General features: G+C 41.6%; 1 protein-coding gene across 2 annotated transcripts in view; it reads left to right on the top strand.

Moving 5' to 3' along the window:
* LOC120927600 (apoptosis-inducing factor 3-like) overlaps positions 1 to 26,704 on the top strand; it is a 150,771-nt gene that overhangs the window by 49,734 nt on the left and 74,333 nt on the right. For both annotated transcript variants that reach the window (XM_040338380.1, XM_040338381.1), the window contains exons 5-10: positions 5,570 to 5,614; positions 5,703 to 5,784; positions 9,115 to 9,227; positions 13,174 to 13,260; positions 15,865 to 15,956; positions 21,522 to 21,652. In XM_040338380.1, coding sequence (XP_040194314.1) covers positions 5,570 to 5,614; positions 5,703 to 5,784; positions 9,115 to 9,227; positions 13,174 to 13,260; positions 15,865 to 15,956; positions 21,522 to 21,652 — 550 coding nt within the window. The remainder of the gene's footprint in view (positions 1 to 5,569; positions 5,615 to 5,702; positions 5,785 to 9,114; positions 9,228 to 13,173; positions 13,261 to 15,864; positions 15,957 to 21,521; positions 21,653 to 26,704) is intronic.

The raw sequence follows: 26,704 nt of genomic DNA, 5'->3' as shown, positions 1-26,704 counted from the left end.
TATTACAGGAACAACACACCTGGACATGGCTCACTGGCCAAAAACTTTGTTTGTAAACATTGTGTAAAAGCTAGTTCTAGAAAAAAAAAGTATGAGAATGGGAAAGGCAAACAGGATTCATTCTAAAAACAGTGGTAATAAAGCAGATGTTTTCACATCTGCAATGCAGAGCACCTGTGTCTCCCCAAATCAAAAATGGGTTTTGGTAGGGTCTCCCAGAAATACAGTTTAGGGGGGACATCCATGTGTGTCACTTTGCTAAAAAGGGGCAGGATCAGAGCTTGCCATATAGAAGTAATTGCAAAATGTAGGTTTGGTGAAAGATAAAAGTAACTAAATGAAAGCATCTTCTAAGCAATGTGTGCGATTTATGCTCTCCAATATCTGTGTGCTGATGAGTCTACATTTTTTTTGGTTTATTTCAGGGGAAAGAAGTCGCCAGCATTTGGAGGAGGCAGAGAGGGCCAGACAAGGCCAAAATCTGCCATCTCAACATGTGGAGGAGGAGGAGGATGTGGAAGGAGAAGAGGATGTGGAAGGAGAGGAGAATGTGGAAGGAGAAGAGGATGTGGAAGGAGAGGAGGATGTGGAAGGAGAGGAGGATGTGGAAGGAGAGGAGGAAGGAAGAGAGGAGGAAGAAGTAATTTTGGACTTAGAAGTCATAGCAGATGAAGGGCAAGTGGCGGAAGAACAATTTGGCGAATTGAAAGAAGGTGGATTGATGGATGAAGGAGGAGTCCAAGATGATGGGGAAGTGGTGGAAGAAGGAGGAGTGATAGAAGATGATGGGGAGGTGGTGGAAGAAGGAGGAGTGATAGAAGATGTCGAAGAGGTGGAAAGGAGAAGCCCATCAGGTCAGTGTCACCCTAGCTTGATTCCAAAAAACATATGTAGATAGGCCTCATTGAAAAATAATATTGTAAATGCCATTTTTTTTTGTTGTTTTAGGGGAGGAGGATGGTGTGCCAATATTTTCACGTGCAAGTGCTGCTATAATTATTCAGCAGGTAATGGAGTGCAGCACTGAAATGCACAATATGCGTGAAAGGATGTTTCTCATGGAACAGAATGTAACAAATGTCCTTTTGGAATGCAGCACGGAAATGGACAATATGCGGCAAAGAATGATGGTGATCGAATCTAATTTTAAGAACATTATTGACATGATGGGCCGTGTCAAAGACTGAAACACCCCCCGCCCATCCCCCGCCCCCACAAACATTTTTACAGTTTGAATAATGAATACGCCAAAATTTGAATATACACACACAGTGTGCCAACATGTGCTATCTGCCATCACAGAATATCTAATGTCTGTGCTTTGTGGGTCCAACCCCCTCCTCCATCCTCAAGTAGTTGAGAGGAAGGGTTTGCTCCCACAAAACACAGACATTGATCACCCATGATGTCAGATAGCACATGTGGCCATTTGTCTGTTGAACCAATGACATTTGGCGAGTTTGCACTGAATGTGTGTATCTTCCAATTTTGGCGTGTTCCAGTGTGAAAGCACACCATGACTGACTGCTGTTGTGAGTTTTTATATTTTTTGAATTGGATTTTGTTACTTTTTGACCATGTTGAACATTTTGGGATACTATAAAGTTTAGACCATAAAGAATAAACAACGCCAAAAAATTTTTTAAATATATATATAGAATTATAAATCTCTCTAATCACTGAATTTAGTGAAGTAGAGATTTGACTTCAAATTCTCACCTAAAAATTTTCTTTTAGAAAAACACACCAAAAAAAAAAAAAATGGTTAAAAAATTATTGTTTTTTGTGCCTAAAAAATATGGCCAAAAAAAAAATTAAGGCGGTAAACACCCCACCAAATATAATCTATATATATATATATATGTAAACAATAAATCTAACTATATTTGATGAAAAAAAAAGTGAACTTGTTAATAAATGTATAATCTGCATAATATTTTTGGTTGAATTACCTGAAAAAAAAAAGAAAATTTTAAAAAAATTTTGAAGACTCCTAAGTACAAAAGCAGGGAGTAATGAAAAAAATATAAAATTATTTTTGGGGTCATGAACAAGCAAAAATTAAAAAAAATTGACCTCAACATTTACAAATGGAGTTGCTTCTTATTTCTAGACTCAATACCCTGTTTGTAGATGAGTGAATAATGTGCAAAATGTGGTTAGTTACTAAAAGTGGAGAAATCAATTATGCATTACAATTGAAGAAGTTAGTTAGAGAACCAGGAAGACAGAAAAAGAGAAAAAGCATTAATGACAAACAACTGTATAAAGTCCAATGGTCTAATTATTTATTATTTTTTAGAATATTCCTTTCTTTGGGGGCCGAATTAGAAAGAAATATGATCTGGCATAGCAATGGCCCCCCGACCCATGAAGTACTCAACATATTTGTCGCGTACCTCACGAGCTGATTGGGGGGCCAAGCCAGCGCGACCAGTGTCCAGCCCGGGAAGGGGATCTGAGGGTAGTCTTGCCTCAGAACCGATGTCGGGTAGGTACGTCTGGGAGTGCCTGCGTAAAAAGTTGTGCAAAATGCAGCAGGCAAATACAACGGTGTCCAATTTATATTCCGCCAGATGTATCGATGTCCTGAACAGGCGGAACCGGTTGGTGAGTATCCCAAAGGCATTCTCGACTACCCTCCGAGCCCTGGCCAACCGAAAATTAAACACACTCCTCTCTGAGGTGAGGGTCCTCTGGGGAAAAGGCCGCATGAGGTGAGGACCAAGCCCAAAAGCCTCGTCCGCTAGGAACACAAACGGAAGTCCTTCCACATTATCTTCATCTGGTGGCAATGCCAGACCACCAGCTTGGAGACGATCATAGAAATCAGTCCGTGCGAACACTCCCCCATCAGACATCCGGCCGTTCTTCCCCACGTCCACATATAGAAACTCATACTGTGCCGACACCACCGCCATCAACACAATACTATGATAACCCTTGTAATTATAATAGTACGACCCCGAGCGGGGTGGGGGCACAATGCGGACGTGTTTCCCATCTATTGCTCCACCGCAGTTTGGAAAATCACACCGCTGGGCAAATTGGGAAGCCACAGACTGCCATTCCTGTGGTGTGGAGGGTAGCTGTGGGGACAAACAAAATTAGAGATTTAGTACTTTGTAACAAATACATCCTACAAGCATCCTTGTGACAGTTCACAGTATTAAAATTGCATTAGAAAAATGTGCATGGAGAATTTGGGAAATGAAATATATAGGGCCACTTCATTAAGAGACTCCACAGCCCTCTGATGGGGACAATAAAAGTTTGAAGGGGGGGGGGGGGGGCACAAAAACCAAAAAGTCCTGTTAGAAAAAATGGCAAGGTGGGTTTGTCCCTAGGATAGCATGCTGGACAGGTTAATATTGGGTAAGGGACAAATATGCAGGTAGGCCAAGAATAAAACATGTAAAGCTGATATCAACATGCATAGGGAGAAAAGGTAACGTTAGTTAAACACACAGCATATCTGGGAAAATAAAAAGAAAGTTAGTTGGCCACATTATTAGAGCCAGGAAACTTACCTTAATATACTCCTCATGCATAACTTTGATGATGGCAGCACACGTGTCCGGTATGATGACCCCAAGCGCCTGCGGAGAGATGCCTGTCGAGAACTTGAGGTCCTGCAGGCTCCTCCCAGTCGCCAGGTACCGCAACGTGGCAATAAGCCTCTGCTCGGCCGTGATGGCTTGGCGCATCACAGTGTCCTGCCTCGTGATATAGGGGGACAGAAGATCCAGCAGACGGTTGAATACGGGGTCCGTCATGCGGAGAAAATTCCTAAAGTCATTAGGATTATTCTCCTGGAGTTCCCTAAGCAGAGGCATATGTGAGAACTGGTCACGCTGGCGCAACCAATTCTTGGTCCAGAAACGCCTCCGCCCCCTGTTTCTGGCCAAAGTACTGGACAAATGAACATATCCAGCAGCCATCCCATAAACAGCACCAACTCGCGAAAATTGACGCTGCTGCTCCATCATGGCTTCAAACCGGCCGGCTGGTCAGTCAAGAACACACTGAAACAGAAAGCACTCGCAAATCCAGCACTACCTGCGACAAACGCGTGACAAACAGATACGAGCGCACAGGATGCAACTGCTAAAGCAGAAACAACCTGCTTGCCTATAGCCGAATGACAACTACGTTACCGCAAGCACACGCACTGAACCCGTGAATACACGCTGTCAAAGCCTGGAGACCGAGAAGCGCGAATCAGCTCTAACCAAACCTTCACTAACACGAGCAAACACGTAACTAGCAAAAGAGGAACAGAGGGCGGCGCCATTAACTTTGGTCTTCCCCTTTATAGTGACGTCGTACGTAGTTTACGTGCACGCGTTCCGGTACGACGGGAATTTGGTCCGCTGGTGTGTACACGCCAGCGGAACAAAACACAAATCAGCCTTGTACGCCGGAAACTGTCGGGCAGACAGTTTCCAGCGCACAGATCCGGTCGTGAGTACAAGGCCTGACAGTAGCTGATAAAGTAAAAAGTAATGTTTTGCATTATTACTGGTTTGATACCTGTTGAAATCAAGCTGTTTTATTCACCTCCGTCACTCCTGAATCATTATTCTCACTGACTTCCTGGTTTGCGGTGCGCATTCATTCTTGCTACATCACGGCCTAATGGGAACTACAGTTCCCATTAGTCTTAGCCTCCATGCCTGTGAGGGATAAGAGAGCATCTTCACGCAGGGCTGTAGTCATAGGGAGGGGGGTGAGCACATTCTGCTTTCCACCATGCAAAACGGCTCAGATGCTGGTGGAAAGCAAGAAGAGGAGTGACAGGAAATGGCATTTTCAAACCTGGATTACTGTATTTTGGAGGTGAAAAGGAAAAACGAGGTAAGTGATATTTAAATGCTCTTGCTTACAGCAATCAATTGATCAAAAAAAAATCAAACCTTTAGTGTTCCTTTAAGTGTGTGTGTGTGTGTGTGTGTGTTTTTTATCCTGTTGTGATTGGTGTACGTTAAACAAAAATACTCCTCTAAAGATATTTGAAATAAGCTCACATAGACTAGGGGCCCTTTGTGACCAATAAAATGCAGTAAAGCAGTGTATGGAATAATGTTCTCATTAGGAAAGTACTGTTCTCAGGATACTCTAATCAAGAAGTGTCTTTTTTTTCTTTGGGAAAACGTATGTTTAAAGTTAGTCTACACGCACTCGAAATTGGGTTAACATGCATGCACTTTGACCATGCGGTCTCTAAAAAAGAGAGGCGAAGGACTAACGGGGCCGGTTGAGCGGGCAAATCCTCTCACTCCCTTATAGGGAGTCCCTCTGGCCCGGAGCAGGTAGGGCGGGCTGTGTGGGAGGACCCCTCACACACCCGCCATTGCCACCCGGGGCATGGAGAAAGATGGCAGATTGCCTCTGGGGGAGGCCTGCCCACTCCCAACTCCTGCAGTCCGGCTCCTCTCTCGAGTACACGCACAAAATACACTTTAAAAAAAAATAAAGTTAGTCTACCCAAATAAATATTTCCTATTGTGCTTTTCTGTGAGGTTTCCTTTCCTCATTTGTATATGTCACTTTTCCTTTCCTCCCACAGGTCACATTGGAGAATGGCAGTGTGCATATTGCTATAAATAAAAAAGTAAGTTACAAAATATTTAGAGCAGTATATTCTGGAATTCCTCTAAAATGATGTAATTAGCTAATGGCTTCTTTATCCTTAAATACAGACATTGGAGAATGCAAAAAGAGTAAAAGCTATGTGCCGACACACTGCCAGCAACAGAAGTACTGTAGCAATCATTGGAGCAGGTAAACATTACATTTTTATGGTGACTCCAGAAGACAAACGGGAACTGCTTTAAATGCCCCAAAACCATTTATTCATTCAGTCCAATAAAACAAACAGTCAATCCTAGATACAAACAACTCTCAACGCCTATCAAATAGCTTAACCACTTAAGACCCGGACCAAAATGCAGGTAAAGGACCCGGACAGTTTTTGCGATTCGGCACTGCGTCGCTTTAACTGACAATTGCACGGCCGTGCGACGTGGCTCCCAAACAAAATTGGCATCCTTTTTTCCCCCACAAATAGAGCTTTCTTTTGGTGGTAAAAAAAGTGGGTAACTAAAGCGCTAGCCAACCGTGAAAATGATAAGTGACCAAAAACTCAAAATGCTGCTCAAATCTAAAATGTGCTAACAACAAATATAGGGTATAAAGTGGAAGTGATGAGCGCAAACTGAGAGTGAATATAAAGACAGTCAAAAGACTGATCATATCTATAGATCAACAAAAATTTACAAAACATAAACCATAAATAAAGTCCAAAACTTAAAACCAAAAAACTATTAATGTTTCAAACATATAAATAAAGTCCAGTGTATATATAAATCAAGTGAATCAGCTAGTAAAAAGCTTCTGCCCTTGGACATCAATGTGGACAATCTGTATGGAACTTCACAATGATTGAGCTCACAGAGCGCTTACCTCCAATTAGAGGATAATGCGTGTCAACTAAATCCTCAAGATATTGGGATGGTTTCCCAGGGGAATCCCCTCCAGTCAAAGGATGATGCCTGTCCCCGAAATCCTCCAATTCCTGGGTTGAACTCCAGGAGCATTCTCTGTGTACACTATTGGTGTAGGTCTCGATGAGGTGGAATCGGCTCACAGGTGGCCACAAGTATTAACAGGAGCAAAAATGAAGACAAAAAACTCCCATTGTGAAGTAAGTAAGCACTTCAAATCAGTTGCTGATTCCAACACGGAGGTATCTTTGTTTTGTCAATTTTTGTTGATCTATAGATATCATCAGTCTTTTGACTGTCTTTATATTCACTCTCAGTTTGCTCTCATCACTTCCACTTTATACCCTTTCTTTTGGTGGTATTTGATCACCTCTGCGGTTTTTATTTTTTGCGCTATGAACAAAAATAGAGCGACAATTTTGAAAAAAATGCAATATTTTTTTCCTTTTTGCTATAATAAATAACTTTTTATTTTCTTCAATTTAGGCTGATACATATTCTTCTACCTATTTCTGGTAAAAAATCGCAATAAGCATTTATCGATTGGTTTGCGCAAAATGTATAGTGTTTACAAAATAGGGGATAGTTTTATTGCATTTTTATCAATTTTTTTTTCCTACTAATGGCGGCGATCAGCGATTTTTTTTTTTTTTTTTTTTTTTTTTTTTTTTTTTTTTTTGTGACCGCGACATAATGGCAGACACATCAGACAATTTTGACACATTTTTGGGACAATTGTAATTTTCACAGCAAAAAATGCTATAAAAATGCATTGTTTACTGTGACAATTGCAGTTTGGGAGTTGACCACTAGGGGGTGCTGAAGGGGTTAAGTGTGACCTCATATGTGTTTCTAACTGTAGGGGGGTGGGGCTGGACGTGTGACGTCATTGATCGTGCTTCCCTACACCGGGGATCACACGATCAATGACAGCGCCACAGTGAAGAATGGGAAAGCTGTGTTTACACACAGCTCTCCTCGTTCTTCAGCTCCGGGGACCGATCGCGGGACTCCAGCGGCGACCGGGTCCCGTGGCCAAGGAGCTTCGGACCGGGTCGCGGGCGTGCGCCCGCGACCCATGGCTGGGCACTTAAAGAGGACGTACAGGTACGTGCTTGTGCCCAGCCGTGCCATTCTGCCGACGTAAATATGCAGGAGGCGGTCCTTAAGTGGTTAAAGTGGAAGTCCAGCCTATTTCTAACTAGCTTAAATCTGCTCCCACCCTATTCTATCTACCCAGTGAAAGGAGGATGTATAAGTATTCTGAGAGTGGTCTGGTCAGGTAGTCAGCTTCCCATGGTGGCTTCAGTGTAGAGGAGGGACAGTCGACAATGGATGCCCCATAGTAAGCCTACGGGTGACGTCAGTGCCCGGGATCTGCAGCCTTTGTCAGCGATCTCTCCTCTTCACTGAAGCTGGCCACTGGGGAGATCATGTGACCTGACCAAATCACTCTCAGAATAGGTAAGTATACAAGTTTTTCTTTTCATAGGGTAGAATAGGGTTTAGAAGGAGGGTGGGAGCAGGATTAAGATTAGTTGGATAAGGCTGGATTTCCACTTTAATCATCATCCTAATTTAGATTCTTAATGAATTTTTGTTCTCATTAAAGAAGAGCTTTGGTTAAAACACAGAATTTAGTTAAACATTAAAAGCTATTTAGCCCTTATATTCTTGGATGTTCTGTCTGAAGATAAAATAACGTACTGTTAGCCCATAGTCATAACAAAGCCCATGGCAGGAATAAAGCCCATTTCAGACAGGATTTTATTTTCCTGGGTTATGAACAAGTTGCAGCCATTATATAAATTGTAATTTGGTCTAACACTAACTTCCTCTATCTGCTGATGTGTAAAGGGTTTCTGCAACATTAAATGCAGTTACAAATGTAATTTAAAGTTTAAAAACAAAAGACCAAAGTATACGCAACCTTATACCATGTAGGTTTTTACTGTTAGGTTTTTGATCTTGTTGGAATTTTCCTTTTAAAGAAAAAGTTAATTGTTCTAACTACCACCAAATTTCCTTAATAAATGTGGACTTATTTATTTTTTAATTATGACAAAGGTGCTAGCCCTTAGATTAAATTCTTTCCATCCAGAATATATTCATCTAGATCAGGCGGGTTTCGTCCCTAATCGCCAGGCATCAGACCAGAAGAATAATGGATATAATCTCAGCCATTCATTCTGATTTAGACAGGGCATGCTGCTTTCTTTGGATAGCCATAAAGCGGTCGATTCTCTATCTTGGGGTTATTTATTTCATGTTTTATCTCGCTTTGGGTTTGGTCAGATTTGAAGCCGTAAAGCATCCCTTGTGCTAATTTAGTAAACTTGGATATTAGGGGGGTTATTTTTGACAACTGCCCATGGTGGAATTTCTACTTGCTGGTCATGTGCCTATGAGATAGGAAGTGAAGGGAAACCTCTTCAATGGAGACATGAACAGCAAGAAGAACCTTACTGAGCTTCTAATCCATTCCAACAAACTGGTCTGTTTATGCGGTCAAGAAATCTCTGTAAAGGGCTGTGGAATATGTAACACTATATAAATTGGATCCATATATTTTGTTTTTAATTATTTGCCCATGTTTTTGCTATTGTAGGCCCTGCTGCTTTGGTGTGTGCAGAAACCCTCCGCCAAGAAGGTTATTCAGGGAAGATTGTCATGGTGACAAGAGAAAGACACTTGCCTTATGACAGACCAAAACTTAGCAAGGTCTGTATTGCTTTAATTGTTTAGCACCTTGAAGTGTATTTTTGTACGATGAACTGTTCATTATCATAGTCTGTTTCCCTTCCAGCCCAATCTGATATTGCTGCTGATTAGGTAGTCTACAGGTGGCACTGGTGAAAAGAGGACACAGGCTGGCCATAGACAGTTCCTTTTTTGGCAGCTAGGGGGATTCTCCCCAATCCCCACAAGTGAGGTGGATGGACGACTACTCTCTGCTGTGCCATTGTGTTCTGACAGCAGGACTCCTCCAATTGGCTGCAGCTGCTGATCGACAAGTTTTCCAACATTCCCGATCAACTGAAGTCACTAGTTAGATTGGTGGATATAATGTAGTGCTAAGCTTTATGTGAAATGAAAGTGCACAGAAATAAGAAGGAACATTCAAATAATCATTCGAATAGACGCCAAAATGAAAAGTCCAACTTGTCCATAATCATTCAATGAAAAAATTAACATGAAAGTCTGGCAAAGTGTGAGGGTCAGAAACAAATCTAATCCAAGAACAGAATCTTGGAAGAAGGAAGATGAGTCCACGACAATGAAGTAGTGATTCCTCAAACCTATACATATAACAGGGCCGGTGTACAAAACATCCAAACTGTGAGAGGGTCTTTTTTTAAATGATGGGAATGAATACCCTAAGGCCGCGTACAGACGAGCGGACCTGTCCGATGAAAACGGTCCGCGGACCGTTTTCATCGGACATGTCCGCTTGGAGATTTTGGTCTGATGGTTGTACACACCATCAAACCAAAATCCCCGCGGACAGAATACGCGGTGACATGACGGCGACGTAATGATGACGTGGCGATGTGCGCGAGCCCGGAAGTTCAATGCTTCCACGCATGCGTCGAATCACTTCGACGTCATGCGCGGGTTCTCGGGCCAGCGGACATGTCCGATGAGTCATACTGACCATCGGACATGGTTCCAGCGGACATGTTTCTTAGCATGCTAAGAAACAGTTGTCCGCTGGAAACCTGTCCGGTCGGCCGAAAAATTGTCCGGTCAGCCCTATACACGACCGAACATGTCCGCGGGAACTGGTCCGATGGACCAGTTTCAGCGGACATGTTTGGTCGTGTGTACGAGGCCTTACCGCAATTGATGGATCCGCATGTCAGTGACAGCAGTAATTCATATGAGCATGAATGTCCGGAACGGTGTGTAGCCCAGACAATGAGGAAGACCCGGAATCTTCAGTGGGGAACTCCAAACGAACCGTGTGGCACTCCAACCTATTTCCAGAATAGTTGGATTGACTTCTGTCAAGTGGAAATGGCCATATATGGATCAAAAGGCATTTTCCCACCTTATCACATGCAGAGTTGATGAACTGGCAGAGGATAAGGTGGGATGGCAAATTACTTTTTTTGGCGGGAGAAGTGGAGAATTCTTCTTCAGGGGACCTACTTATGAGGAATTCAAATGTCAGGTTTTATCTCTGACGAAAAAGGCCTTTGCGAGTTTCTGTACAAAGTGGTCCAGACTAAATTGCTGCTTTCTGAATTCTGTATCCAAAAGGTTACAGGATTTGGGTTTGTGACGTCTACCGAAGCAACTTCAATCTTACCCTGTACATCCTTATTTAACCACTTAAGACCCGGAGCATTATGCAGGTTAAGGACCTTGCCCCTTTTTGCGATTCGGCACTGCGTCGCTTTAACTGACAATTGCGACTTGGCTCCTAAAAAAAAATTTGCGTCCTTTTTTTCCCACAAATAGAGCTTTCTTTTGGTGGTATTTGATCACCTCTGCGGCTTTTATTTTTTGCGCTATAAACAAAAATAGAGCGACAATTTTGAAAAAAATTCAATGTTTTTTACTTTTTGCTATAATAAATATCCCCAAAAAAGATCTAAAACAACTTTTTTTTCCTCAGAATAGGCCGAAGCATTATTCTTCTACCTATTTTTGGTAAACAAAAATAAGCATTTATCGATTGGTTTGCGCAAAATCTATAGCGTTTACAAAATAGGGTATAGTTTCATGGCATTTTTATTAATATTTTTTTTCTTTTACTACTAATCAGCATTTCAGTGACTGTGACATTATGGAGGACACATCGGACAATTTTGACACATTTTTGGGACCATTGTCCTTTTCACAGCGAAAAGTGCTATAAAAATGCACTGATTACTGTGAAAATGACAATGCAGTGAAGGAGTTGACCACTAGGGGGTGCTGTAGGGGTTAAGTGTGACCTCATTTGTGTTTCTAACTGTAGGGGGGCGGGGCTGGACGTGTGACGTCAGTGATCGTCTTTCCCTATATCCGGGAACAGACGATCACTGACATTGCCACAATGAAGAACGGGGAAGGTGTGTTTACACACACCTCTCCCCATTCTTCAGCTCATGTGACCGATCGCGGAGCTTCAGACCGGGTCGCGCGCGTGCGCCACCGCGGCTGGGTTTTTAAAGAGGACGTACAGAGGCTTGTGCCCAGCCGTGCCATTCTGCCAACGTATATCGGCGTGAAGGGGTCCTTAAGTGGTTAAAGGATGTGTTCTATGTTAACTGGGCTCATCCTGAAAAGGTGTTTGTTCCACTAAAACATCTTGCTCAACAATATCCCATAGTTGGTGAGTTTACTAAGAATTGGAATAGGTCTGTAGTGGATTCTGTGAGCTCTGCCCATACAGCTGTGTCATTCATTCACAGTTTCCTGTGTACCATCAGTCACCATGGCAGAAGTACTTGTAGTTTGAATTAACTGTGGGCGTGATGATCAGCACACCCGTAGTTCATTCACACTGCCTACAGCTCTGCAATGACAGCCTGTACACAAGTTCAGACAAAAGGGCTTTAGGCAGTGTGTGCAGGAGCCTGACGTTGCACCTGCTATCTGCTGATGATAGGTGCAATGCTTTCCAGACTTCTGTTTTTTAAAAATAATAAATGCATTTATTATTTTTTTACATAAAGGTGAACTTGGCCCTTAACCAGGACATTGTGTTACTTTTTTTTCTGTCCTAAGCTTCAAATGCTGGGGGCAAGGCTCTTCATACCTTTGCTGTGTTTCATGGTCAGCGAATGTTGCAGTCTGCTGCATGAGATTCTAACCTGTTCTGGTTTAGATGTTAAAGGCCTGTTGGCTTGTTGCTGTGTTGCCTTCCCTCATAGTCAGTGTTTCATAACATCCCTATCGCAATGGATATGAAGATACCCTGTGTCCTGGGATGTATGATAAAGAAAATTAGATTTTTGGTTTACCTGTAAAATCCCTTTCTTGAGGTATATCACAGGAAACGGGGATCCCGAATGAGTGGCATCTACTTTCTGATTAAGCATACAATGAACTTTACAAAAAACTTGAATCATAATAAAAAAAATTGCAGAAAGATTTTTTTTTTTTTTTTTTTTGAGATTGGGTACTGATTTCTGACAGTTACCCGCTTTCACTAGCAAGCAACATGCAGTTTGCTCCCCACCCTCCTCCCTGCCCACAACCTCCTGGGACACGTCGCACGTCCCAGGAGGCTGCAGGTTCATTTAGAAAGCACAGTGGCACTCGGGCATGTGCAGTGCGGTTCCAGCTGTGAAGCTGCAGGAAGTCACAGCAAGCTTCCCGCAAGCATGATGGCAGTGCCGGGGACCAGAACATCCAGCTTGGGTGATGACAGCACTGGAACCCTGGACTAGCAAGTGTGTGTGTGTGTGTGTGTGTATGTTTTGTTAAACAGCAGCAGTATACTATGTATTATCTGTGGCACCCATCCATGTTATATTTTTATTTTATTTTATATATTGAGATTGAGTTTGTAGTTTATACAATGAGAGATTTTAATTCCCTCTTAAGATGTTTGGCATTTTGCTTTTGCTTAGCTGCATTCACATTTTGTATCCAAATTCTACATTATGGCTAAAAACGATTGGCAATTCATTGTAGTCAGACAGTCCCCTAACCACAACAACTTTTTCTACAGGCAATGAATGCAAAGGCTGAAGATCTCTATCTACGACCCGTTGAATTTTACTCTCAACATGATATTGAAGTGTGGACAGAAAAAGAGGTAATCCTTGTTCTCCAACAGAAATGGTATAGTTATATATGACAGTTTAAAATGAACTTATAGCTTCATTAAGGCTGACCATATATTATATCATTTGTTTGTACAATTTTCCTTTAGATTTACCAGAACCATATATTATGAGGTCAAACCCAAACACTTACAATTTGTATGGAATCCGGCAGGTCCTTGCACTACACAATTAAATGTAAATCTAAAGGAAATTGAATAAGAAATTGCATAATATATGGCCAGCTTTTTTTAATTTAATAGCAGCCCACCTGAATTTAACACAGCTTGAGTCTGTATGACAATTCTGTGGAGATCTCTGGATGGACACCTAGATGTCAAAAGTAAACTGCATTAGGACAATAAAAGACCTGACATCTTCATAATTTTTTCTTGTATAATAAAATATGAAAACCCAGTGATCATTAAACACCACCAAAAGACACTCTATGGGTCTCCAAAAATTATATAAATTTGGGTATAGTGCTACATGACCAGGTATTAAAGTATCACAAGATGACTTGGAAATTGAAAAATTGCCTGGTAATGAATAGGGTATATACCAGGGACGTGCAGTCAGGGAAAAAATAAATAATCAAGCTTTGAGGTCACAGAGACCCCAAATTTGGGGGGTAGGTAGTTGAATTCCTACCCCACCACTGGGGCGCCTACGACCTATGGTTCCAGAGATAAGGGGCTCCTTGAAGCTACATACAGAGCGGACAGTTTAAATACAAGCTGGCACACTCTGTTGGCAGCAGACTGAGAGGATGAGCTCACAGTGCCTCTCCTCACTTCTTGTCAGAGGCACTGAGCTCAATGGCAGCTTGGAGTCTTGGACCAATGGTAAAGTACCATTGTCCCAAGCTGTCCAATAAAAATGCTGCAGTGGAGGCATGTCTCTCACTGCAGTGTCATAGAAGGGGGCTTGTGTCTAAAAGACACATGCTCCCTTCCAGCCCAGCCTGCATAACTACAAGGAAAAAAACATGGGTTTATGTGTAAAAGATTTGCCCACAATCTCATGTTTTTCTCACACAGTTAAGAGGGAGAATGAGAATCTGCTGCTGTTGAAAAGGTACTGTTCCAGGAGATCAGGCTGCGGCCCGATCTCCTGGAAGTTCGGCCCCCCTCCTCCTTCCCCCGCCGCTGGGCCAATTAGAAAGTGCAGCGAGCTTCACGCATGCACAGTAGGGTGAAGCTGAAAGTCTTCACTGCCTGGTTCCCTTACCAGTAATGGTGGTGGCAGCACCCGGGAGTCGATCCGAATATTGGCTGGGGTACCGACATTGCGGACTCCCTGGACAAGTAAGTGCCCTAATATTAAAAAGTCAGCAGCTACAGTATTTGTAGCTGCTGACTTTAATTTTTTTTCCTCATCCAGGCTGAGCCTCCTTTTTAAAAATCTCCAAAGGCGACGCTGTAAAATATACAGGTTACATGTTTAGAGTTACAGAGTTGGTCTAGTGCTAGAATTATTACTCTCGCTCTAATGGTCGCGGAGTATGTAACCTCTGTGTATCGGGCTCTGATACTAGCCAGTGCCTCGCCAGCTAATGACCTCCCTGGTATATACAGGCTGGTAAATGACTAAAGTAATTAGCCTGTGTTTGGGATACTAAAAGTTTCTGTTAATATTCCATATCTAAAAATACATTCTTAATATTAAACAAAAAAATGCAATTTTAAGTAGTCTGCATTTGCAGTGGACATTTAACTAGCTTATTGTGTGTGTGTGTGTGTGTGTGTGTGTGTGTATATATATACACAATATATTGTCTTCAATGGATGGTTATTGTCCCCTACTGTGGAGACAGCAGATATAAACTACCAGAAGACTTGTCACTGCTTTTCTGTTTATTCTGGGTGAAATCTTTGTAATGCCCTGGGCCTAAAATGCTCAGAGGATTGTGGAGAATGCTGGCTAAGGGCAGGCTGCGGAAGTCGGCTGGTAGATTGGTCAGCATATGACTTCTGTCATATTTTTATATATATATATATATGTGTGTGTGTGTGTATATATGTGTGTGTGTGTATATATATATATATATATATATATATATTTTAACATTTCTTGAAAAAGTTGATGAGGAGGAAAGTTACATAGTTTCACTGTAAACTACATTTCAAAAAATAAATAAAAAATGGTGCATTAAGAGATCTTTTAAAATCTATAACGCAGAACTTCCCGCTTACTGTACAATGCATTAGATAATTTTGCCATTTTTGTGGGTGTGTGTGTGTCCCAAGAGACTCCCTATTCCCTAGCGCTCTACTATTCTGTAGCTTAAAATATGGAAGCCATTACATTTTTGACTTTCTATAATTTTTGTGTTTCATAATCTTCTATGAATTTTTTTTTTTGTTCTGCAAATCTTTTAACATGTAGTGTGACTGCCCTCTTGTGGATACAGCTAGTAATACAATTCTTACTAGACAGGAAAACACTTTTGTGCCGTAAGAGAACACGTACAGTTTTTAATGCAGGTAAAACGGTGACTGTATCCCACAGATGACATGGTAAGGCATACATAATGAAATGCCTCTTATGTTTTGAGATATAATTCCAAAAGCGTATATATTTTTGTTGCCATGCAGGCGGTTTCAGTCAACACAGATGAAGCAAGGGTGAAATTTAGGGATGGATCATTCCTTCAGTACAGCCAACTTCTAATTGCTACTGGCAGCAGGTAAAAAGAAAAAACATACAAATATACATACATGAGCATATATCATTTGTATATGTGTTTTTTATATATTTTGTCTTGCAAAAAAATGCAGGTGCTTTTTTGATATTTTTTTATTTTTATTTTATGAAATAATAAAACCCATGACACTTTTTTGTCTTTAAACTTAAAGAATTCAAACTAAAAATTTATTTTTATTTTAAGAAATCAATAAACCTGAACTGTAAGATAACCAAATATAGTCTAAATACAGTATCTCACAAAAGTGAGTACACCCTTTACATGGTTGTAAATATTTTATTCTGTCGTTTCATGTGACAACACTGAAGAAATTACACTTAGAATGTAAAGTAGTGAATGTACAGCATGTATAACAGTGTAAATTTACTGTCCCCTCAAAATATCTCAACACTCAGCCATTAATGTCTAAACTGCTGATTGTCCAACATGCTCGGCTGACAGAAGCCGGCCAAACTGCTGGCTTCTGTCGGACTGGCTGACATACACTTGGGCCAGATGTTGGCTCTTTTTTATTGAACCAGTCCGATGTCTCCTCTGACATTCGGCCTGTATGTACGATGACATTCTCTTTACACTGATGCCCCCCCAAAGCTACTTATCATAAAAAAAAATACTGGCCCTTTAAGTGTGCATGGGATGCTGGCCACACAGGTGTATGGGATGCATGATGTGCTGCAATCGCTGAAAAAATAAATAATAATAATAATGTCCCTTTAATTGTGTGCAGGGGGCCCGACACACAGCTGCTATGGGAAGCATGACGTGTTTGCAATCACATGATTGCAAACAATAAGCGCTATTGCCTTCCTTTAGAGGGGGGGGGGTGCTGAGCTCTGCGCACTGAACACTCCCTCTCGCATTTTTTCATGCTGTGGATAGTGATTGGCGGGCTCTGATGGGGACATGTAATGTAAAGGGGGACACCTGATATGAAGGGGGGGCTCTGGTGGGGACACCTGATGTAAAGGGGGACTCTGATGTAAAGGGGGATACTAATTGGGACACCTGTTGTTGTAAAGGGGGATTCTGATTGGGACACCTGATATAAAAGGGGGCTCTGATGTAGACACCTTATGTTAAGTGGTTTTATTTTACTTTACTTGAAATGTGGATATAATTGGCCTACTGTGACGGGCACAGTGAGGCTGAAATTGATGGGCACAGTTTTATCTAGCAGTAATGATACATAATCACCTGATGATAAATGGCTATTTTACAGTCCTGCATTACTAACAGTTTAATTTTTACGTTTTTTGTTTGCACCCCCCAAATATTTTGAGCACCAGCTTCCACCAAATGATCTTGATAGAATCATATTACAAATAAAGAAAGGCTGGAATATGTTTTTTTATATACATTATATAAAAATGTCCTTTTGAGTTGTAAATGAAACATTTTTTTCACCTTAATGCAATCTATGCATTAAGGTGAAAAAACATCTGGTGTTGCCGCCCTCCCAGCTCCCGTTTTACTTACCTGACCCATCGAAAGTCCAGCGCGGTCCCGAGATCCTCTTCGCCGCTCAGCCTGGCCGCTGATTGGCTAGAGCGATTGGATTGAGAGCAGCGCAGCCATTGACTGGCGCTGCTGTCAATCACATCCAGTGACGTGGCGTGCCAAGGGGCGGAGCCGAGTGATACATCGAGCGGCTATGGCCGCTCGCTGTATCACAGGAGCACGCCCGCAATTACTGACCACCATGCGAGCTCTCGCATGACTGTGGTGAGTAATTGCGGGGAGGCCCAGAGACAGGCGCCAAGGGACCCCAGAAGATGTGGATCGGGGCCACTCTGTGCAAAACGAACTGCACAGTGGAGGTAAGTATAAAATGTTTGTTATTTTAAAGGAAAAAAAATAATTCCTTTACAAACGCTTTAAACAAAATATATCAAGCTGATTCTGTACATGTTTGAGTGGACATATTGATTGTCTCACACAGTCTCTACTTATTACTCCCTGTTTTCTTAATTTCCCTTCACCACTTTCACACAAATGCAACTCTCTTCAGATGGATTTTATTTGATAATGTATATTTTTCAAGCACTTTTCTAGCAAAGGTAAACCCTATATGCATCAGCTGATTGTTTATCTATAGGTATACACTTTTTGCTCCTTAGTACAGTTATTATTATTATTATTATTATTATTATTATTATTTTTTATATAATTTTTTTATTATAAAATGCTAACATATTACACAGTAGTGAGAATAGTATTGCAAATGAGCAGAATAATTATGGTTGACGAAATCACTTCACTGGGCAGGCAAACACCAGCATCTCAGGGTGGATGTAAAACCACTCTCATCCCTTCTAAACTGCTGCCGTATTGGTTATCTATAAGGAAATACATGCCTCCTGCATGTATCCTTACCTGTCAAATGTCTCCCCTCTGTCTGTTATGAGACCTGAAAAACTGCAGATTCTGTGGGTGTGTCTGATGTCTGGAGCTCGGTGGGTGGAGTTGTGATGTCAGTAGACTCACCACCATCCTCTACACTCTGCTTGTCGGCATGCATTTTCTCCTGTTTATTTCTCCTGTGTGGAACAGCCAATCCTGGGAGAGCTGCATAAGAAAGGAGTGGGGGTGGGAATTAAAAAATAATGCCTGTCTCAGTCTCCTGCATGAGATATGTAAATCACCTGTCACTCACAGCAAGGGGGAAGAAAATAGATGATCTGAAATCCTATACTGTACATTGTGCCAGCCAATCAATAATTATAGCACACAATCAATAAACAAATGATAAAGCTGCGATAGGTGAACCAAGCCAAAAAAAGACAAAACTTATATATAATGCGCTAAATCAACTAATTGTGTAAAATATCAACACACCAAAAAAACTGGAGAAAAAAATGAGCAATATATTATAAACAATGAGTTTCACAGTTCATATAGTGATAAATAGTTCCATTGATACTGAAATCATGGATCAGCTCAGCGACAGTTTGACCCATGAGTAAGTCACATGACTAGTGACGATACGCGTGGGGGAGGAGCTTGAGTGACAGGACGCACGGATGTGCCGAATGAGGAACCTGACGAACTGAGCAGCACACGCATCGTTGCAGCCTTATGTTATCTGGGGATTCGTGAGTGACATCCTTGTCTTGTGAACACTATTTCCCTTATCCTTGCAGTATTATGCTATGTTGGTTTCTTTCTCCCTGTATATATCTGGTGAGCATTGAAAAACTGGTGGAAAGCGCATTCTGACATGATTGTTGATTCCTGTGATCACATTGCTACAATCATCAACTCGAATTAACCCTATACACAGTGCATGTGTGGTTTGGGAGTGTGTCGCTAAACTGATCCATGATTTCAGTATCAATGGAACTATATATCACTATATGAACTGTGGGACTCATTGTTTATAATATATTGCTCATTTTTTTCTCCAGTTTTTTTGGTGTGTTGATATTTTACACAATTAGTTGATTTAGCGCATTATATATAAGTTTTAGCTAATTAGCATACCCGACGCGAACTCCACCCAGCGGGCGCCAAAGTATTACACCTACGATCCGAAGGCGTACGAAGCCGTATGCCTGTCGGATCGAAGCCAGAAGCCGTCGTATATTGGTTTGAGGATTCAAACTAAAGAAACGACGCGGTAAATTTGAAAGTACGTCTGAGTATCAGCAGATACTCCGGCGTACTTCTTCTGTGAATCTGGCCCGATATGTATAAAGGGGTACTGCACTAAAGTGTTACGTTTATAGAAGCAAACTGGAAAAGTGCAAAGTAGGGAGAAGAAACAAACAGCGTTCATTACCCCGAGATGGTAATCCCTTCCCAGCCGGTGTCATTAGTACATTGACAGTGTATAGTATGGTCACTGGTAATGTCGGTCAGTTCGCACTCATATCAGTTAGTGTCAGATTGCCCACAGCACTATCGCAGTTCCACTATAAGTCGCTGATGACTTCCATTATTGGTATAAATAAAAATTTCAGTGTGTGTGTATATATACCATTGTTTGTAGACGCTATAACTTTCACACAAACCAATAATATATGTTTATTTTACCAAAGACATGTAACGGATTACATTTGATTATTTTTTTTTGTATTTATTGAAAAACCACAAACGCAGATAAAACCAGTTGACGTGTTTCAGCCTACAAGGCCTTAGTCATAACTACATTTAGCCTAGGTTCACACTGCTGCGAATTCAAAATCGCGGTAAAATGCGCGATTTTACCGCGATTTCGCGGCCGCGATTTTGCCGCGTTTTCGGCCGCAATTTAATGTAAATCGTGGCCCGAAATCGCAAAAAGTAGTACAGGAACTACTTTTTGAAATCGCAGATGCGGCGTCGCACTGATTAGGACAGTGCCATTGCCGAGAATTGACGCAAATGCCGCCGATTTGAGATGCGATTTGACATGTCAAATCGCATCTCAAATCGTTCCAAATCGTACCCAGTGTGAACCAGGGCTCCAACACACAACTTTTCAAAATAAATAGTATCACTAAGTGCCATACACTCCACCCATCAATTGCCTTAATTAATGGCCAATGGTCAACAAGGGAAAAAAGCATTAACAGCTGGAGGGTGGATTCAAGTGTTACTAAGCTTTGCGGACAAATTGATACAATAATATGTAAACATGTGCAATGTAAAATAAACAAATTAATCATATAGTGCCTGTCAGGGAGGCCAAAACAGATGTATATACAAAGCATCATGACATCCACAAAGAGAAAGATAAGGGAGAGGGCAATTTAATGCAAGTGTAAATCCAGATCCTACCTCAGGTTTAACCCATGAGGCGTTCTTGTATTTAATCTAAAAATCCACCATGCCTCTCTTTTAGATTGAATACAAGATTGCCTCATGGACCTGAGGGTAGGATCTGTATTTACACTTCATTAATTGACCTCTCCCCTTATCTTTCTCTTTGTGGATGTCATCATGTTTTGTATATACAGCTGTTTTGCCCTCCCTGTCAGACACCAATTGATTCATTTGTTTTTTTCATTGCACATGTTTATATACTATTGTATCAATTTGTCTGCAAAGCTTAGTAACACTTGAATCCACCCTCCAGCTGTTAATGCTTTTTTCCCTTGTTGGCCATTAATTAAGGCAATTGATGGGTATGGCACTTAGTGATACTATTTATTTTCAAAAAGTTGTGTGTTCTAATGTAGTTATGACTAAGGCCTTGTAGGCTGAAATGCTTCAACTGGTTTTAGCTGCGTTTTGTACACTGTGGTCTTTTTTTCTTTCAATAAACATGAAGATTCTTAAGAGCAACAACTGGCTGTGCCAATAATTTTGATGCATCAATGTTCACAGACAGACTGTGGATCAAGCACCCATAGGCTCTGCTGTTATTCCTGTGTATGGGTAGTAACACTATACTTTTCGTGTGTGTGTGTGTGTGTGTGTGTGTGTGTGTGTGTGTGTAAGCCAGCTGCAGTACATGGCTACCTGGTTGCAAATTCACGTTTAGGTCAATTTAATCTATTTTCTGGCATTTGCATATTTTTTTGTGCTTCTACCTATACTTAGATTTTTCTTTTCACTTATGTTCAGACCAAGAGAACTTCAGTACCCTGGCTCTTCACTGAAAAATGTATTTTATTTGCGGTCTCCAGAAGATGCCACAGCAGTCAGCAAAGAAGCTACAGGCAAAAATGTGGTGATTATGGGCAGCTCTTTCATAGGTAGGTTTGTACATCTGTACACATAAAGCATGTGAATGATTAGATGTTTCCAATACTGTATATGTTTTGAACCTATGTTGTGAGTGCTCAATAGACAGTTGTTTTATGTATTCTTGTATAACTTTTTAATCTTGACAGTACAATACTAAGGCCCTAAAAAAAATATAGCCAAAATATTACAAGCAACATAGGGTAAAATAATCTACTATATAGGCACTAATGTGAGAGACGATGTAGTTGGCAAGGAGTGTTCTGATCAGTGTAATGCCAAAATAAGGGTGAATTTTTCTGCTGGTTCATGCAAGTGTGCAGTGCACATGACAAATTGTTTTTCTTTTCTGTGGAGTTTTGTGCACCTTTTTGCCTATAATCACTTTGACGTTTTGTACATTGTTTTAGACTGTGGCAGATTTACTAAAGGAAAATATTCATACAATAAAAATGTGTGAATATCCACTTCAATTATTCAATCATGTGCAGATGAAAAAAATAAAACATAAATTTGCTTTTCATATTTTTTTATAAGTAAAGTGAATATTTACACAATTTATTGTGTGAAAAGGTTCAACTCCTTCAGTAAACTGTCCTGGGATTCTTGAGTCTTGAGTCAGTTGCATCAGTTACAATTGTCCTGAAAATGTTAGTTGCTGATGCTGGCATTGGCGCCAGTACTTTGAGACATTGACCCAGAACACTAGAATATACCATCACACCTCATACCGTAGTGCTAAATTTTAATGCTACATATTTAGAAGAGTGCCAGCTTGTAATTTCTTACTCCACAGGTAATATACGGTGTGTGTGTGTGTGTGTGTGTGTGTATATATTGTATTATAGAGGATAATCTAGTACTGCATAAGTACATGTTTACATCTTAATCATACAGTACAAGACATAGGCTGGGTTATAGGCTGCTACCTTCAGGTGATTAGACACTGGCAAAGCCGTTGGACCTGCCCACCTTGGGAATACCCCTAAAACCCTACCCCACTTTGTCAGACCTCAGTTTTTTGCTAGTGTTTTTTTATAGGGGACCTCCTCTTCTCCTGTATGGAAAAGTTCCTATGCCCAACTAGTTCATATTTACCTTAAAATTTTCAATAAAATCTTCACTGCCTTCTACTATAACAATCAAAGCAGTGCATCTACTGTAGATCAATGCAGCCTTAGTAACACCTTGGCAAGTGTACCTTGACCCCACTCTGTGGAGACAGCCTGTAATGTTGCTCCTGCTACTGGATCCTGCTTGGGTGCTCGCCTTGGCACTGAGTGCAATTATTCATAGGGTTACTCTATACAAAAAACTGCATGTGCCACTATGCCCAACCCCGAATAACGTAATGTAAATAATTAAAGCTAGCCAGCACTGCAAAGTATTTCACATCAAAGTACAAAAGTCAAAACAAAATAACAGTGCTGTGCTAATACTTTCAAATTCCCAAATTTTGCATGAAAACCACAATTATTGGACTATTTAAGACTAGGGGAATAATTGGCATCTGTAGACACCTCATCAACGGTTTCTACACTTTGCTGTAGGAGACAATCATCTCCAGTTTGTTGCACCTGACATTTACCCTATACTCTACTCTTTAAAGAGTATTTACAAAGGTCATTGCGCCTCTTCACGCCCTTCTAGAAATTCAGGGCATCCTCCTCTTCTAAGAGACATACAGGGAGTGCAGAATTATTAGGCAAATGAGTATTTTGACCACATCATCCTCTTTATGCATGTTGTCTTACTCCAAGCTGTATAGGCTCGAAAGCCTACTACTAATTAAGCATATTAGGTGATGTGCATCTCTGTAATGAGAAGGTGTGTGGTCTAATGACATCAACACCCTATATCAGGTGTGCATAATTATTAGGCAACTTCCTTTCCTTTGGCAAAATGGGTCAAAAGAAGGACTTGACAGGCTCAGAAAAGTCAAAAATAGTGAGATATCTTGCAGAGGGATGCAGCAATCTTAAAATTGCAAAGCTTCTGAACTGTGATCATCGAACAATCAAGCGTTTCATTCAAAATAGTCAACAGGGTCGCAAGAAGCGTGTGGAAAAACCAAGGCGCAAAATAACTGCCCATGAACTGAGAAAAGTCAAGCGTGCAGCTGCCAAGATGCCACTTGCCACCAGTTTGGCCATATTTCAGAGCTGCAACATCACTGGAGTGCCCAAAAGCACAAGGTGTGCAATACTCAGAGACATGGCCAAGGTAAGAAAGGCTGAAAGACGACCACCACTGAACAAGACACACAAGCTGAAACGTCAAGACTGGGCCAAGAAATATCTCAAGACTGATTTTTCTAAGGTTTTATGGACTGATGAAATGAGAGTGAGTCTTGATGGGCCAGATGGATGGGCCCGTGGCTGGATTGGTAAAAGGGCAGAGAGCTCCAGTCCGACTCAGACGCCAGCAAGGTGGAGGTGGAGTACTGGTTTGGGCTGGTATCATCAAAGATGAGCTTGTGGGGCGTTTTCGGGTTGAGGATGGAGTCAAGCTCAACTCCCAGTCCTACTGCCAGTTTCTGGAAGACACCTTCTTCAAGCAGTGGTACAGGAAGAAGTCTGCATCCTTCAAGAAAAACATGATTTTCATGCAGGACAATGCTCCATCACACGCGTCCAAGTACTCCACAGCGTGGCTGGCAAGAAAGGGTATAAAAGAAGAAAAACTAATGACATGGCCTCCTTGTTTACCTGATCTGAACCCCATTGAGAACCGGTGGTCCATCATCAAATGTGAGATTTACAAGGAGGGAAAACAGTACACCTCTCTGAACAGTGTCTGGGAGGCTGCGGTTGCTGCTGCACGCAATGTTGATGGTGAACAGATCAAAACACTGACAGAATCCATGGATGGCAGGCTTTTGAGTGTCCTTGCAAAGAAAGGTGGCTATATTGGTCACTGATTTGTTTTTGAATGTCAGAAATGTATATTTGTGAATGTTGAGATGTTATATTGGTTTCACTGGTAAAAATAAATAATTGAAATGGGTATATATTTGTTTTTTGTTAAGTTGCCTAATAATTATGCACAGTAATAGTCACCTGCACACACAGATATCCCCCTAAAATAGCTAAAACTAAAAACAAACTAAAAACTACTTCCAAAAATATTCAGCTTTGATATTAATGAGTTTTTTGGGTTCATTGAGAACATGGTTGTTGTTCAATAATAAAATTAATCCTCAAAAATACAACTTGCCTAATAATTCTGCACTCCCTGTAGTTGGGTGATCAACTTCTAAAATTTACTCTCCAAAATTCTCTTTGTCTGAAATTCTTCAGCCTCTTTCTTGACACAGTCCAAGTAAAAGTCTTCCTTGCAGAGAAGAAACTGCTCTCTGCATCAGAAAACTTTTCTCTCTCAGAACTCCTGCTCAGGACTTGAGATCAAAGAAATGCCCCTCTCTATGAAGTTCTTGGTCTCATGGTAGTCTTTTTAGGCTCTCCTATTTGCCTAATTTTATTCAAGACCTCTCAACACGACATCCTGTTGTCATGGAACAAGCATGCTCCTTCTCTCCACCTTCCATATGCCCCTATCAAGCCAAGCCACAAATTCCCTAGCTTGAGAGATCCCCAGGCCAGCCTTGACTATTTTGGAAGTTGTTTCTACCATATCACTGAAAAGTGATAATGACAGATGCTAGTTTTTAAGGGTGGGGAGGTGTGTTCCAATCCCTCACTGTTCAGGGAACAGGGTCATTGAAGGAATCCAAGCTCCCCATCCACATGATATAGCTCAGAACAGTAAGAATGGCTGGCTCTGTACCATTGGATTCCCCTTTCTACAAGGGTACTCCCAGCAGGGTGCAATCAGAAATCGCCACGTCTGTAGCCTACATCAATCACCAAGGTAGTACCAGGAGTTATGCAGCCTTGAAGGAACCAAGCCTAATCATCTCATGTACATAAAAACATTGTCCAGTGATCTCTACCCTCCACATCCTAGTAATAAACTGGAAGGCAGACTACCTCAGCCATCACCACCTGGACCACAGGTTACCTCTGTTTGTGACCGGGTCAGTGCAAGACAGGGCACTTGTCATTGTGCTTATCAATGTTGTGAGGGACTCTCTTAAGCTGGATGGTGCAGCTGAGGCGTCCACAGAGGGGTCAGTCTCCTTTGGTTCGCACAAATCGGACCGTTCTGTAAGAGTTTTTTCCCTATGTATCTTCCTTTGATAAGTTCATAGATGAGGAATGGGAAAAGCCACAGAAGTCCTTTTGTGGTCCCTCAGCGCCTGGCGGTCCGTTATCCCTTTGAGGATTTTATTCTAATCTGTTTGTGGTCCCGAAGAAGGACGGAGTCCATCCAATCTTGGACCTCAAATCCCTAAATGCCTTTGTGAGAGTACGGAAGTTCCGTATAGAATCGATTTGTTCGGTGGTGGCTGCGCTCCATCCGTGGGGACTTTCTGGCGTCCTTGAACATCAAGGACGCATACTTGCATGTCCCAATTAGTGCAGGACACCAGAGGTTTTGCGATCAGCGAAGACCACTTTCAGTTTGTGGCTCTTCCCTTTGGCCTAGCGTCAGCACCAAGAGTTTTCGCCAAGGTGCTCGCCCCGATTTTAGCTTTGTTGAGACAGCGAGGAATTGCCATTGTGGGCTACTTATACGATCTTCTTCTGAGAGCAGCTTCTGGCTCAGAATTTGAGGTAGATGTGTCTATAGCCTGCCAGACCCTCGGAGAATTCGGTTGGGTGTTTAAACATCCAGAAGTCTGTCCTGGTACCGACTCAACTTTTGGAATACCTAGGGTTGATTCTGGACTCCGGAGGCGAGAGTTTTCCTTCCCTTGGAGAAATTGCAGATTCTCCAGTCTACGGTGAAGCTGTTGGCATCCCGCAAATGGTCGTCTCTCCATTTGTGCATGCGAGTCCTGGGTCTCATTGTAGCCTCCTTCGAGGCGGTACCGTATGCCCAATTCCACGAGTATTGCAGAGGCAGATCTTGTCCAAAGGAACAAATCTCTGTTGTCTCTGGATCACCAGATTCAGGTAGGTCACCTAGTCAGAGTCTCTCTGAATTGGTGGCTGAGATCC

The sequence above is a fragment of the Rana temporaria genome, chromosome 2 (assembly GCF_905171775.1).
Source record: "Rana temporaria chromosome 2, aRanTem1.1, whole genome shotgun sequence".
NCBI lineage: Eukaryota > Metazoa > Chordata > Amphibia > Anura > Ranidae > Rana > Rana temporaria.
Note: the sequence above shows the minus strand (reverse complement) of the source record. Positions and strands in the feature narration are given on the sequence as shown.